The sequence below is a fragment of the Cryptomeria japonica genome, chromosome 9 (assembly GCF_030272615.1).
Source record: "Cryptomeria japonica chromosome 9, Sugi_1.0, whole genome shotgun sequence".
Taxonomy (NCBI): domain Eukaryota; kingdom Viridiplantae; phylum Streptophyta; class Pinopsida; order Cupressales; family Cupressaceae; genus Cryptomeria; species Cryptomeria japonica.
The window spans coordinates 562,844,596-562,861,266 of record NC_081413.1 but is presented as its reverse complement, the minus strand read 5'-3'; the positions used below and the strand labels follow the sequence as shown (position 1 = coordinate 562,861,266).

General features: G+C 32.1%; 1 protein-coding gene across 1 annotated transcript; it reads right to left on the bottom strand.

The window, feature by feature from the left end:
* Positions 1 to 1,361: 1,361 nt before the first annotated feature.
* On the bottom strand, positions 1,362 to 3,094 carry LOC131071074 (putative FBD-associated F-box protein At5g56440). Its single transcript, XM_058006778.2, has 2 exons — positions 2,016 to 3,094; positions 1,362 to 1,884 (listed from the first exon to the last, which is right to left on the bottom strand). Exons 1-2 carry the CDS (start codon positions 2,940 to 2,942, stop codon positions 1,582 to 1,584), a joined length of 1,230 nt encoding a protein of 409 aa, XP_057862761.2. The 5' UTR covers positions 2,943 to 3,094; the 3' UTR covers positions 1,362 to 1,581.
* Between the last annotated feature and the right edge of the window lie 13,577 nt (positions 3,095 to 16,671).

Genomic DNA, 16,671 nt, shown 5'->3' with positions numbered 1-16,671 from the left:
AAGGAATTTATAATATCAAGATTCTCTCCATTGGATTAAGAAAACACATATTTATAATATCAGATTCACTCCAGGTGCCTTTACCGTTGTTTGTTAACCATTGGATGTTTCCAAGATTCATATATTGGTGACAACTTTATAGGCAAAATTCTCAAACAAGAGCTGAATTAGTGTATTATTCTTGGCAAAATTTATTATTCCTGCCGTTTGTTCAAATTAGCTAGTTTATTATTCTTGGCAAAATTTGAATGAGTGTAGTTGATTAGCATTAGAATTATTATAAATATTGTATGTTTAATTGAAATATTATAAACATAATTTCCAAAAGAAAGTTAGAATAAAAAAAATTTAAGATTGAAAAAGCTGAATTTAAATAGTCTAAATAAAAAAATATTAGTAAAGAATCTTTAAAAATTTGAACTTATTAGAGCTCTCGATTTCAACTTTGATTTGTGATTATATTTAGAATTTCTTACAAATGTTGACATCGATTAATTTAATTAAACTTAAGATCTCAAGTTTGGATTTGACACTACTAAAATTCCTAGTGGATGTGAGGCTCCTAATTTTAACTTAGACATAATTTTAGTTCTAGTCTTTTTATAGGAGCAACATTTTATAGGGGCAACATCAATTGCATAATGATACAATTAGAATTTTAAATACAATTAATCATTAAAACTAAGACAATTATTATGAAAAATTTATTAATAACTAATAATGTTGATTAAAAAATAATTTTAAATATCATTTACTCGTAAATAAAATTTAAAATAAAGATAATTCTAAGCAAAGAAAACCAGGAGGTATCACTATAAGATCAAAACAATGAATTATCAATATGAGATCAAACTATTATAGAATATAATTTTACTAAAAATATATATTTCATGATATAGTGATTGTCATGACTGAAATTAAAGAAAACCTAAATTATTATTTGGAAATGGAGAAGCCTGCAAATCAAACTGCTTGACCCTAATTTATTATCATCTATTTGTCTGCGTTCTGCCGGTAGAGAAGAAGAACGTAAACTGAGCGGAATATTGGTGAGGAGAGGAGATATTATATATTTGCAGCTATCAAATCAGAAACACTGAAATTCAGAGCACTCTCCAAAGCCTTCTTGATCTACATTTTTGCATACAGAGTCGCACTCACCACTCTTCCGTGCCATACATTCGCCATGAAATCCACCGCTCAGTTTGCTACAGTACCCTTGTGATTTGTTAAATTTTCTTTATGAATTGTTCAATATTCAAGAAAACATAGATATTTTTTTTTAAGACATACAATATCAGATAACAAGGATCACCTATACAAAATCTTTAAAAAAGGATTGCATATTGTACAAATGAATGCAGAAATTACAACAGTATATGGAAAATCCAAATAACATAACCATCCCTTTTTTCATATAAATGTACATCTGTTTTTAAAACAGCTAATTCCCTTGACATGGAATACTATGTAGTCTTTGAAGAGACTATGCAGAAAATGGTTGTTTCATCTACTATACTTTCATAAAAATAATTTCCCTAAGAAAATAGAAACTGTTATCCAAATTCTGCTAACCTGCCACTAATATTCAACAAATTTTCCACAAAATTGGCAAAATTCTATTGAATTCATTGACCATCTTCTTGTGGCGGTAGACAATCTTGATTTTGAGAACTCCTTTTCCAAATCTTGCAATTTAATTCGCATGATCCTAGGGCAGCGTTCAGGCAGAAAAACCTTTGTTACACTTAATGGACTATGTCTGAGAAGAAAACCCAGAAATGCCACTGTCTGTCCATCCTTGTCTGGGCCAATGTGGGCACGCACCATCTTCAAATTTGGCAATGTCAACTCTGGTACTGAAATCACATCTGATATCATCTCCTGCAACAAGGATAATGTGGGTTCATTCCTATATTCACGAATTTGAAAGAAATAATGTTGCTCCACAAATATAAAAGGACAAGAAGAAAATATACCAGCCACTGATTAACTTGAATGTACAAAATACTAACCTGGAAACATTGGCCATGGATTGTCAACTCTTCAAGCCCAGGAAAACTGTTAACAACAGTAATACTAGGAATTCCTGGATTAATGGCATTGCCCGTATTATGATTTAGAAGAGTAATACGTTTAATAGATTCTGATCTTGAAATTCTTTGTAGTAATTTCAGCCCTGGGTATGGCCCCCAATCGGCGAGGCTGATTTCTATCAATCGGGGACAAGCCATCTGCAATGATAAATCGGGACTTAGAACTTTTAGTTTTAGGTACCTGAGTTTGGAAGAACGTATATTCAAGTTTCTCAACCCCTCAGACATGCCAATCCCCAAATTTCGTAAATGTGGGCAGACAGCCATTAATCGCTCAAACATGGCATCATCCAAATTCAAAACACCCATACAATAAAGTGTTTTTAGGGATCGGAAAACCCCAAAATTATTCGGTATCATGGGAAGATTGATGTATTTCAGTTGTAGGGCAGTGAGGTTTTCACATCTAAAAAAAGAGTCTCCAAGCTCCATTATGGTAGAAGCGTCAATTCTAGTGTTTGGATCTCTATAAGAGATGTATACCTCCATGCGTTTCACCTTTTTTTCAGCTGCAAGTTGAATCCAAGTGTTGATATCGGCAGCCTTGGGGTCATCCAAGGCAACTCGAAGATTGAAATAGAGAAGACGAGCATCGAGTTGGAGCAGGGTCTTATTAATTATGGCCTGTATCCTCATGTCATCTCTTTGTTTCTCAAAGTCCTGGCGACAAAACTTGAGGATGGATATTTTCCTCCACAAGAATCGCCATCTCTGAGAGAGGATGGAGGAGCGTACAACATCTTTGTAAGAAATCTTTGTGAAAATATGATTTAAAAGAACATCATCTGATAATGCAGAGAGCCTGTCTGTTGCGGATGCTCTAGCCATTAACCTTGTGATTGCCATTGCTGCTATCTGATTTTCCCTTATCTTTTGTCTGCCACTGCCATTAATTTTGGAAAACTACTGAATGTGGAGTAAGCAAACATAGATATAGAATAACAATATCAAGATTCAATCCATGTTCTAATTTCAATGCCGTTTGGGCTTGTCCAACAAGATTTGTAATGTGGAATATGGCATATAATATAATAATAATTAAGCCCAACGGTTATATTAAAAAGATAAGGTGAGTTGAAGAATCAACGCTTCACTTTGAGGGATAAGCGTGTAAGAAGATTACTCTTCGATCTCATATTAAAGTTGCAGAAAAAATGAAGTTGTAATGTTCTTGACCTGGGTCTCAGTTTGTAGGTCATATGTGCTTTGGAGAGGTGTCTCCCTTCTCTTGCCCCAACTGATTCAGGCCAAGTTCAAAATCTCCATTATTAATATAATGCTAAATCAATTATTGATGAAAAAATCTTGATAATCATTTTATTTAAATGTTATTCATTAGTTTTGTTAAATATATCTAATTAAAAAAATAGATTACTTTATTTACTTAATGATTATTGTATTTTATTGATAAGATATTTTACTTAAAGTATTTTTATTTACATACATAAATATTCTATTTTGCTTCAAAATTATTTTTCATTTGTTTTACTTGTATTGACTTAAAAACTTATTTAAATTAACTTGATTATTTCATTTTTAAATTTAAATTTGAATCTCACTTTCCAAAAAAAATTATATTATTCACCCATTTTTTTATGCTAGATAATATATTCACAAAAAACTGAGATTGGATATTTTCTTCCACAAGAATCGCCCTCTCTGAGAGAGAAGGGAATATCATACAACATCTCTGTAAGAAATCTTTGTCCTAATATGAGTTAAAAGAATATCAAGTGATAATGCGGAGAGCCTGTCTATTACTCATGCCCTTGCCATTAACCACTGAAAATATATAGATTTATAATATCAAGATTCACTCCATGTAAGTTTGTTTACCGTTTGATTTGTACAAGATTCATTTATTGGTGATAACTTAATAGACAAGAACCATAATCTAATATGTTTCATTTATCCAACAATTTGTTTAATTTAATTAATTCTTATGTCTTTTTCTTCGGTTTACAATGATTTAGTAAGTTGTTTACAGTACAAATTTGTGATCAAAATTAAATTCTTAATTATAAAATCAAACATTTTTAAAAAATAATTTTTTTATTTTCAATTGATACACATGAATTAGGTACAAATCTTTGTGAGGACAATATTGTTAACTTATTCTTGAGTTTAAGACCTTCCTCAAGTAATATCATTGAGAGAGGAAGAACCACAATCGAGTTTTGGCAAGAAAAACATTTTGGGAGTTCAAAGGTCGAAAGAACATTCTATATAATATAAATCACTTATTTCAAAATCCCCACATCCCCACCATTATATTTGATGTGTCAAAATTATCTACTATCAACACCCTTAAAAATAAAATAAAAATTATATTGTTGAAATATAGAGTCAAAATTTGAGTTGTTTATGAAATGGAATTATAGAAATATAGAATTTCACAAAGCATCCATCTTTTAGAAAATGAATGTAATGAATATTTTGTATAAATAATTTTAGTCACAATCCATGATCTATGATTGATGACAATATAATAAATAATTTATCATTATAATAATTGATCTTGAATTATAACCTATAATATTGATACTTCAAATTTATTACATGATTTTCTCAAAATCTTTAAAAATTTGTTATCTCGTATCGATCAAAAAAGCCAATTTTACTTGTCATGGATCATGTACTATTTATTCATTGACTTCAAGATGTCAAATGGTACACATTTTGCAATTTGATTAGAGAATATAACTCTACCCACTTCAAGTTTATATTAAATATTATTTTTGTGAGCACTATGAGTCATGGTAGAATAACAGTTTATGCCATATTATCTTCCAATGTATTATAACCATTTTTAGTTCACCCATCAGTTTCTTTGGAATCACCATAATGTATTTTACTTGTCATGGATCATGTACTAATTAATTCATTTTCAAGATGTCAAATGGTACAAATTTTATAATTTGATTAGAGAATATAACTCTACCCACTTCAAGTTTATATTAAATATTGTTTTTGTGAGAACTATGAATCATGGTAGAATAACAGTTTATGGCATATTATCTTCCAATGTATTGTAGCCATTTTTAGTTCACCCATCAGTTTCTTTGGAATCACCATAATGATAATCTTGAACACATAATTTATGATACATACCAAATTAACATGAAGTCTTATACTAGCTTATATATTAATATTATGTATACAAAATATGTTGAGAGATATCCTTTCGAAGGGGCCTATTTGACTTTAGGGTATAAAATTGATAAAAAATAATCACCTCAAGAAGGATATCTCTTGGTGTACACACACACACACAGACACATATATATGTATGTATGTATGTATGTATGTTTATATATATATGTGTGTGTGTGTGTGTGTGTGTGTGTGTGTGTGTGTGTGTGTGTGTGTGTGTGTGTGTGTGCGTGCGCGTGTGTGTATGTGTGTGTGTGTGTGTATGTATGTATGTATGTATGTATGTATGTATGTATGTATGTATGTATATATATACATCAAAGAATAGTGGTATGATTAGGAGAAAATTCAAACTCCGTCATTAGCTAATATAGCCAAAGAATCCCTTCACTAGCCAAATCTATGCCCGAATACTCAATCTTTGTTGATACTGATGCAATAGGTGTCTGCTTCTTGCATGATCATGAAATCAGATGAGATCCAAGGAAAGATAAAACTAGTAGTAGACCTTTGGTCATCAACACCACTAACCCAATCTAATTCGATGAGGCTCACAATTTGAGAATCTCCTAATGTGTAATGAATGCCAAAGTGTGAAACCCCTTGGATGTACCTCATTATGTTTTGTTACATTTCAGTAACTTTTACGGTGACCTTGATAGAAACATGAGACAAGTCCAATTGTAAATGAAATATTAGGATGACTATGGCAAGGAAAAAGGACTAACAACCAACTACTTCTACAAAGTAGCATCAATTGTAGTAGTAGTGCAACTAGTAGATGGTATAACACTTGACTTAAAATGTGTGGGCTTAGGCTTGCAATAAACTATGCTAAACCTCTAGAGAAAGTCTACAACATACTTTTGCTAGAAAATAAAAATCCCCCCATAAGTCTAACGAACCTATATTCTAATGAAATAATTAAAAAGTCCTCGGCCATATGAAAAAACTCCATTAATGCTAATTGAGTACTTTGAATCATGAAAGTGGAGCTCACATAAAAATCATCCATGACATATGACACAAGAATTAAAAGACACTCCCCATGTCTCCAAGTATAAAACGTAGGGTCAAAATGACAACATGTGAAACCTAAAGCAAACAAGAAGCTATTCATCTTCTCATGCCAAGCTTGAGGGTCTATTTGATATCCTACAATGAATGGTGAATCTTGCCAACAAATGAAGAGTGTTGCACAAATCTAGGAGGTTGCTCCATGTAGATATCCTCATGAAGACCCCCATGCAAGAAAGATCTCTTTACGTCCATTTAATACATTGACCATTCCTAAGATGCAACTAGAGAGAGTACAAGATGAAACATTTAAAAATTGTCAACTCCCTCAACTTCTGAAAAACCATTTGAAACAAGAAAATACTTTTACTTGTCAATATAATTGTTTGCTACAGATTTGGTACAATTCACCCACTTCCATTAAAGAAATTGTTTTCTCTTAGGAAGAGGTACAAGATCCCAAGAATGATTCCTCATCAAAGAGGAATATTTCTTATAAATATCACCCAATCCGTCAAAATACTTGAAACATCTATAAAAAATGTGGAGTTAGTAGAAATGACATAACTCAAAAGATCAATATATGAAGTTTGTGAAAGAGTGCAATGAGAACCTATGGGGATCACCAACAAGAGGCCCTTGCCTCCTCAAGAGTTTTATAAGATAAACATGGAAAAGTTTGTAGGTTTGGAGGAAGTGGATATCAATAATCGCCAAAATCATTATCAAGTAGCAATACATGCTCAAGTGATGATGAAAATTGAGTAGGTAGTGTGAAAGACTCATCAAATTGAACATGATGACAATAAAAAACTATCATATGTCAAGATCAAACAATCTATAAGCCTTCATATCCTCACATTAAGCAACAAAATCAATTGCTAACTCATCTTCTCTATTTCTTTATGTCATCCGTCTAAAATGAATGTCAAAGCCTTACTAATAAATACTCAAAAGAAAGATACATTAGAATGGCATGTATAATATCCCTACTATAATATTCTTATTTATTGTAAATGAATAACGTATTATTATTTTATTTAATTCATATCATTTTTAATTTTTGTTTAATATCATAATTATTGTTCAAGATAAATTATAATTATTAACATCAATTTGTAATAAATCCTATCATTTAATATCATATTTTAATTTTGTTTAACACCATCATCATTGATTTATAAATTATAAATATTAAAATCACTTTGTAATGAATATAAAGGAAACCCGATGCTGAAAAGGGAATCGAACTTCTCTTTAATCACTTTATTTGGTAATTGTTCCTGATGTCCTCCTCAATTTGACGTGATCACATACTTTGGGGGGTTGAAAAAGCTGCGATCTCCCTTGGGAAAGCACATACAGAAAGTAAGAGGAAAAAAGAACATACGGATAAGAGGAAAGGGTCAACAAAAGGTATGGGAATGATTGATAATATGATCTGTTGTTAATATAATTTTAACATGACTAATTTAATCAATATTTGGATACAAACAATGCATGTAATAAACACTAATAAATTAAATTAATATGGTTACTACAACTAATATAGCTAATAATTTAATAAATTAATACAAAGCATTGATACAAGGTTAATTCTATAAATAATATTAATGCTGGAAATAATAATACAATTGATACAATTTAAGAATGTAAAATAATATTAATACAATATTTAATAAGATGTGTTTTAGATAAGAATGAGTGGACTAATATAAACTAATATAACACTACTAAACAATACATTACTAGTATAGCATGAATGAAATAAGGCTGGAATTAAATATGATATAAGGAGGTTTATGAAATATATCATGATGGTGTTAATAAATTTTAGTTTAAACTTCTAAGGGAGAAGTGGGAGAGTTGTAAGAGGGGAACGGTGTATGAGCATCTTCCTATATACACCACTTTAAAGTGGGACAAGATGAGCCCATAAAGGCCAAAGGAGTATGAAGGGCATGGTCTTTGGGTCTAGGGAAGATGGTTTCTAGGACACCCTTTGCAATCTCTTCCTCCTTCTTTTAAGAGCACATTAATATAAGAAAATCAATCATAAGTAGTAGGAAAAGTGACAAGATGGTGGATAATGGTCAGACAACACATCTCTAGGTATACCACTCCATATAGATGGCATGGGCCACATGGGGCCAAAGGGATGGTATATCTGCTTTGGACTTAGGATGGAGTCTCAAGGACACCACATCAAAATCTCTTTCTCCCACTTCGTTATGGTTGAAATTTCCTTAAGTCTTATACTTCATTATTAATTAGATTAATCAATGCAATTTTTATAAGATTTTGATGTGGTTGTGATAGTATCCTAACCTATATGTAGGGATTGCATCAAGTCAATGTTGGCATATGCTAGATTTGGTTAAGTGTTGTCATTGATGTCAACAATGTATCCCAGTTGGATATGGTTCTGCTATCTCGGTTAGACTTGGTGTTTATCTTCGTTTTGGCTACTATTATGATCCAGTATGATCAAATCCTTGGAGTCGGTTTTGGATTCTTATTCAAGATGGTTATATGCTTTCCATATTATGTTGGTTCATGATTTGGTGCTTCGGTAGCTATCACTTATGTTTTCAGTTAATATTTCTTGGTACCGGTTAGCGATATTTGATGATTTGGTTAGATGATTTTGGTCTAGCTTATGGAAATGGTTTATATTATGCTGAAGGTGCTTCTTTATGATGTCCTAATTGTTTGGTGGCTTTGCATTGGCTAGCATGCTATTATGATTGTCCTATTTGGATCCGGTTAGAATTTTTGTGTTATTGCACTGAGGGTTTCTACCGGTTGGTGAAACGTGTTGGATTTTGGTCTTAGTAGAATTTTTCGACAGATGTAATTGTTTGAGAATTTGAATTATGTCCATTCTATGTAATGTAAGTCATAATATTGGTCTGGTGGTATTATGAGATATAATTTTTGTAATTATGGGTTTATGGGTTTAGGGTTTAGTCAACCTTATCAATAAGATTGATGATCTGTATTTATAGGTGACTAATTCATATATCAATGGTATGGTAAGGGATTGATGTTTATGTCTCCATTATCAGAGAAAGGCTTATGTGTAAATAAATTTATATCTTTTAGCAAAGGGTTGAGAAGGTTTTGGTGTTGCAGGGCAGACATTTGTGCTTCATTGGAACTGTATCAAGCATTAGTAGATTCTACTTTCACAGTTCATTTTCTCTAGATTGTAGTCCAATGTTTTGTAAGTCAGTGAGACTTCTCTTTTTGTGATGAGCAGTGAGCTCTAGGCTATTGGCCTGATTGCAAGTGCATTCCCCATTATAATTATTTCACATATTGCTGCAAAAGTATTATTTGATTGTGGGTAGGATTTTCCATCATGGTTTTTCCATTTACCGGGTTTTCCATGTCAAAATATTTGTTGTTGTGTGTGTTATTATTTCATATTTTAACTTTCATTATTTCTCTATGATCCAGTATAAAGGTTATAATCTGCAATATTTTTGATTACTGTTAGAAAACTGATTCAGCCCCCCTTTCAGTTTTTTCTTGGTATCAGATCTATCTAACAATTGGTATCAGAGCAAGGTCCTCTCTACAAAAGCTTAACCACTTGAGGAGATATGATGTAATTAGCATCGAGTTCTACATTGAACCCCTACCGGAAGGAGAGTCCTAGATTTGATGGTACAAATTACAAAATATGGAAGGAGCGAATGAAGATTCATCTAGGATGTCTTGGAGCTGAAGTTGGGGAGATAGTGAAGAAAGGGTATATACCTCATGATCCTAATTTTGGAACACCGACACCTGATGATGAACATAAGAGAGCTGAAAATGATGTTAGAGCAAAAGAAGCATTGTTCATTGTCCTATCTAATGAAAATTTATTGAATGTCATAGAGTTGGACAATGCAAAGTAGATCTAGATAAGACTTGAAACTCTTTATGAAGGCGCCCAAGCAGTAAAGATTGCAAAACTTGAAGGCTTCCAGGTAAGATATTAAACTTTGAAGATGAAAGAAGATGAGAAGATAAGTTCTTTCATGGATAGAGGGAATGAGATTGTCATGGGAATCAAATGTTGTGGTAGATCAGTTAGTGAGGATGAGGTTGTGTCAAAGATTCTGAGAGTTCTACCTCCGGCTTACAAAATGAAGGCTACTGCAATTAATGAACTTTGGACAATGTCAAGTACCCTTGTTACCAAAGATACATTACTTGGGAAATTGACTTCTTTTGAGCTTGAGGAACTTGGAGATTAGAGTGCTACTAAAATAGAAACACCATTTCAAGCATCCGCCTCTCGTAAGAAAAAGATAGATTAGAAGGAGTTGTATACTAAATGTTTGGAAGACATTGAGAGAGAAGACATAGAACTTGAAGAGTTGGAAGCCCTAATTGCTTGAAGAATTTCTAAAGGATCAATTGGAGGTAATTATGAAGGAAAATTCCCTTTTAAATGTTTTTCATGCAATAAGATTGGTCATTCTTCTTCTAGATGTCCTGAGAGATTTGCTAGGAATCATGAAAGATTTGTGAGGAGTTATAAGCGTAATCCGATATCAGAGCAGAACTAGATTTAGAAGGAATAAGGATAAACCATGTTATTATGCCATAGATGATGATTTTTGTATTACTAATGATGATGATGATGATGATGATGATGATGATGATGCCGAACTTGTAAGTGGAACTAGTAATGGAAGCTCTGGTAAAGATTGGGTCTTTATTTCTATCAAGGATGATTCTCCGGAACCTATCGTTAAAGAAATCCATATTGAGGAGAAGGTTCTAGCTATTAAAATTGAAGAAAAGGATGAATGGGTTATAGACAGTGGATTCTCACATCACATGACTGGTGACAAGAGAAAATTTCTAACACTGCAAGAATTTGATGGTGGACTAGTCAGATTTGGAGACAACAAGACATGTAGGATCAAAGGCAAAGGAACAATATCATTGGATGGTAAGACTAATGCTGATAATGTTTATTATGTTGAAGGCTTAAAGCATAATCTTTTTAGTGTAGGTCAAATAGTGGATAAAGGATTTAATTTGCAATTTAAGGATGGTAAATGAAATATTATCAATAGATCTGGATTCAAGATTGCATCTGGAACTTAGACCAAAGGAAACATTTTTCATCTAAACTCCGGTGAGAAGGCTTTCTGGATTTTTCAAATTGATGAAAGCTGGTTATGGCATAATAGGATATGTCATGTAAATTTTGATTGCATAGTGAAGATCAGTTCAATACAAGCTGTCAGATATTTTCCCAGGATTGTTAAACCTTGTAATCCGTTATGTAGAGAATGACAAATGGGTAAGCAAGTTAGAGCTTCTTTCAGAAGTATACATGATAAATCTAATGAAATTCTTGATCTTATTTATATTGATCTATGTGGACCGATAAGGACTAAAATTTTTCAAGGTGATAGATATTTTATGTTGCTTATTGATGATTATTCTAGAATGATGTGGGTTGCATTTTTGAAAGAAAAATCTGAAGCCCTTGAGAAATTCAAAATTTTCAAAGCTATGGTTGAGACAAAAACAAGATTGAAGATAAAATGTTTAAGGTCAGATCAAGGTGATGAGTTCACATCAGGTGAGTTCAACAACTTTTGTGAAAAGAATGGAATCAAAAGACAACTTTCTGCACCTAGAACCCAACAATAGAATGGATTAGTGGAAAGAAAGAATAGAACCGTATTGGATGCTGCAAGGACAATGATGATTGAAGCTAAATTGCTTGATATCTATTGGAGGGAAGTTGTCAATACTATGGTATACACTTTCAATAGAGTACACATAAAAGGTGATACTGGTAAGACTCCTTATGAATTATGGTTCGGTCATACTCCTACTGTTAGATATTTCAAAACTTTTTGAAGTAAATGCTACATTAGAAGAGATGATGTATTAGGAAAATTTGATCCTAGAAGTGATGAAGGAATATTTTTGGGTTATTCTACCAAGAGCAAAGCATATAGATGTTATAAAAAAAGATTGAATAGGATAATAGAGAGCATAAATGTTAAGGTGGATGAGCAAGGCAAAATTAGACTAGATCATATGACTATGGATTAGAAGATGAATTTATCATACCAGAACTGATAATGTAAGAATCTCTTTAGAGCATTGAACTAGTGACTCCGAAGACATAAAAAAATTCCACCGTGACTTATGAAGGGCAAAAATCTAATCAGAAAGTCAAGACATGCAAAAAACTTCTAGGTATGTGAAGTTGAATCATTCTAAAGATCAAATCATTGGAGATAAAAGGAAAGGTGTGGTGACTAGAAGAAGGTTAGTTGCTGAAGAGGTATGTTTTATTTCTGAAATTGAAGTGACATCTTTTATTGAAGCAAGTAAAGATGAAAATTGGATGAAAGCAATGGAAGAGGACCTAGATCAAATAGGAAAGAATAAGATGGGGAATTAGTTCCTAGACCTAAAGATAAGAATATTATTGGAACTAAATGAGTTTTTAGGAATAAATTAAATGAGGAAGGTCAGGTTGTAAGAAATAAGGCTATATTGGTTTGCAAATATTATTCACAAGAAGGAGTTGATTATGGTGAGACTTATTCTCCGGTTGCAAGAATTGAAGCAGTAAGACTATTTCTTGCCTATACTGCACACAAAAACTACAAGGCATATTAGATGGATGTCAAATGTGCATTTCTGAATGGAGATCTTGAAGAGGAAGCCTACATTGAGCAGTTTGATGGATTCTCTTTATCAGAAGACAAGGACATGGTCTGCAGATTGAAGAAATCCTTATATGGATTGAAACAAGCCCCTAGAGCAAGGTATGCTAGATTAGATAAATATCTTTCAAAGCTCAGTTTTAGCAAAGGTAATGTTGATAGTAATCTATATTATAAGATTGAACATGATGACATATTGATCATAGAAGTCTTTGTGGATGATATCATTTTTGGAGGAGAAGCAAGTTTATGCATGAAATTTGCTGATGACATGAAGAATGAATTTGAAATGTCTATGATTGGTGAGATGAAATTTTTCTTAGGTTTATAGATTACTCAAACTAATAAAGGTATTTTCATTTGTCAAACTAAGTATGTGAAGGAATTGCTTAAGAAATTTGGACTTGAGAACCTGTCAGTACTCCTATGATAACCAGTTGCAATTTGACAAAGGATGATGAATCTCCTAGAATTAATCCAAGTAGATGCAAATCAATGATTGGTGGATTTCTGTAATTAACTCAGACTAGACCTAATATAATGAATGTTGTTTGTATTGCCTCTAGATTTTAGTTAGATCCTAGAGAAACTCATGATATTGCTGTCAAAAGGATATTCAGATATTTAGCAGGTACAACAAACTATGGGTTATGGTATCCAAAAGATGACGATTTTAGACTATGTGCATATACAGAGTCTGATTGGGCAGGAGATGTGGATGATCGACAGAGAACTACAAGTGGTACATTCTTTCTTGGAAATAAATTGGTTTCATGGCTTAACAAGAAGCAATCATGCACTTCATTATCTACTGTTGAAGTGGAATATGTAGCTGCTACAACCAATTGTACTTAGATCTTATGGATGAAACATCAATTTCTCATACATTAAAGATGTAATGATACGATTAGAATTTTAAATGCAAATTAAAATAGCATTTAATCATTAAAACTAAGACAATTATTATGAAAAATTTATTAATAGCTAATAATATTGATTAAAAAATAATTTTAAATGTTATTTATTCCTAAATAAAATTAAAATAAAGATAATTATAAGCAAAGAAAACCACGAGTTATCAATATAAGATCAAAACAATGAATTATCAAGATGAGATAAAACTATTATAGAGTAAAATTTTACAAAAAAATATATATATCATGATAGAGTGATTGTTGTGAGACTAAAATTAAAAACCTAAATTATTATTTGGAAATGGAGAAGCCTGCAATCAAACTGCTTGACCCTCATTTATTTGTCTACGTTCTGCTGGTAGAGAAGAAGAACGTAAACTGAGAGGAATAAGTATTGCATTGGTGAGGAGAGGAGATATTATATATTTGCAGCTATGAAATCAGAAACACTGAAATCCAAAGCACTCTCCAAATCCTTCTTTATCTACATTTTTGCATACAAAGTCACACTATTGAATTGGTGAGGAGAGGAGATAATATATATTTGCAACTATGAAATCAGAAACACTAAAATCCAGAGCACTCTCCAAAGCCTTCTTGATCTACATTATCCATAAAATCAACTGCTCAGTTTGCTATAGTACTCTTGTGATAATATATATATATATATATATATATATATATATATATATATATATATATATATATATATATATATATATATATATATATATATATATATATATATATATATATATATATATATATATAAAATTTGTTAAATTTTCTTTATGAATTGTTCAATATTCAAGAAAACATTGATAATTTTTTTAAAAACATACAATATTAGATAACAAGGATCACCTATACAAAATCTTTCAAAAAGGATTGCATATTGTACAAATGAATGTAGAAATTGCAACAATATATGAAAAATTCAAATAACATAACCATCAAATTTTTCATATATATGTACATCTATTTTTAAAACACCTAATAGTCTTGACATGGAATACTAAGTAGTCTTTGAAGAGACTGTAGAAAATAGTTATTTTATCTACTATACTTTCATAAAAATAAATTCCCTAAGAAAATAGAAACTAGTATCCAAATTCTACAAACCTACCACTAATATTCAACATATTTTCCACAAAATTGGAAAAATTCTTTTGAATTCATTGACCATCTTCTTGTGGCGGTAGACAATCTTGATTTTGAGAACTCCTTTTCCAAATCTTGTAATTTAACTCGCATGATCCTAGGGCAACGTTTAGGCAGAAAAACCTTTGTTACACTTGATGGACTATGCCTGAGAAGAAAACCCAGAAATGCCACTGTCTTTCCATCCATCCTTATCTAGGCCAATGTGGGCATGCACCATCTTCAAATTTGGCAATGTCAACTCTGGTACTGAAATCTCATTTGATATCATCTCCTGCAACAAGGATAATGTGGGTTAATCCCTATATTCACAAATTAGAAATAAATGATGTTCCATAAATATAAAAGGACAAGAAGATAATATACCAGTCACTGATTAACTTCAATGTACAAAATACTAACTTGGGAACATTGGCTATGGATTGTCAACTCTTCAAGCCTAGGAAAATTGTTAAGAACAGTAATACTAGGAATTTTTGGATGAATAGCATTGCCTATATTATGTTTCAGAAGAGTAATACGTTTAGTAGATTCTGATCTTGAAATGCCTTGTAGTAATTTTAGCCCTAGGTATGGCCCCCAATCCATGAGGCTGATTTGACTCAATCGGGGAGAAGCCATCTACAATGATAAATTGGGGCTTAGAACTATTAGTTTTAGGTACCCAAGTTTGGAAAAATGTATATTCAAGTTTGTAAACCCCTCACAAATGCCAATCGCCAAATTTCAGGGATGTGGGCAGACAACCATGAATCGCTCAAACATGGCATCATCCAAATTCAAAATACCCATACAATAAAGTTTTTTAGGGATCAGAAAACCCCAAAGTTATTGGGTATCATGGGAAGATTGATTAATTTCAGTTGTAGGGTAGTGAGGTTTTCACACCTAAAAAAAGAGTCTCCAAGCTCCACTATGGTAGAAGCGTTAATCCTAGTGTTTGGATCTCTATAAAAGATGTATAGCTCCATTGGTTTGACCTTTTTTTCAGCTGAAAGTCGAATCTAAGTGTTGATATTGGCAGCCTTGGGGTCATCCAAGGTGAATCAAAGATTGAAATAGAGAAGATGAGCATCGGGTTGGAGCAGGGCCTTATTAATCATGGCCTATATCCTCATGTCATCTCTTTGTTTCTCAAAGTCCTGGTGAAAAAACTTGAGGATGGGTGTTTTCCTCCACATGAATCGCCATCTCTAAGGGAGGATGGAGGAATGTACAACAACTTTGTAAGAAAACTTTGTGAAAATATGGTTTAAAAGAACATCATCTGATAATGTGGAGAGTCTGTCTATTGCATATGCTCTAGCCATTAACCTTGTGATTAGCATTGCTGCTATATGATTTTCTCTTATCTTTTGTGTACCATTGCTATTAATCTTTGAAAACTATTGAATGTGGAGTAAGCAAACATAGATATATAATAATAATATCAAGATTCAATCAATGTTCGGTCAATGCAATGTGGGCTTGTCCAACAAGATTTGTAATGTGAAATATGACAAATAAAATAATAATAATTAAGCCCAACGGTTATATTAAAAAGATGAGGTGAGATGAAGAATGAAGGATGCACTTTAAGGGATAAGCGTGTAACAACACTTCCTTAAGTACAACTTAAGAAGGAACAAA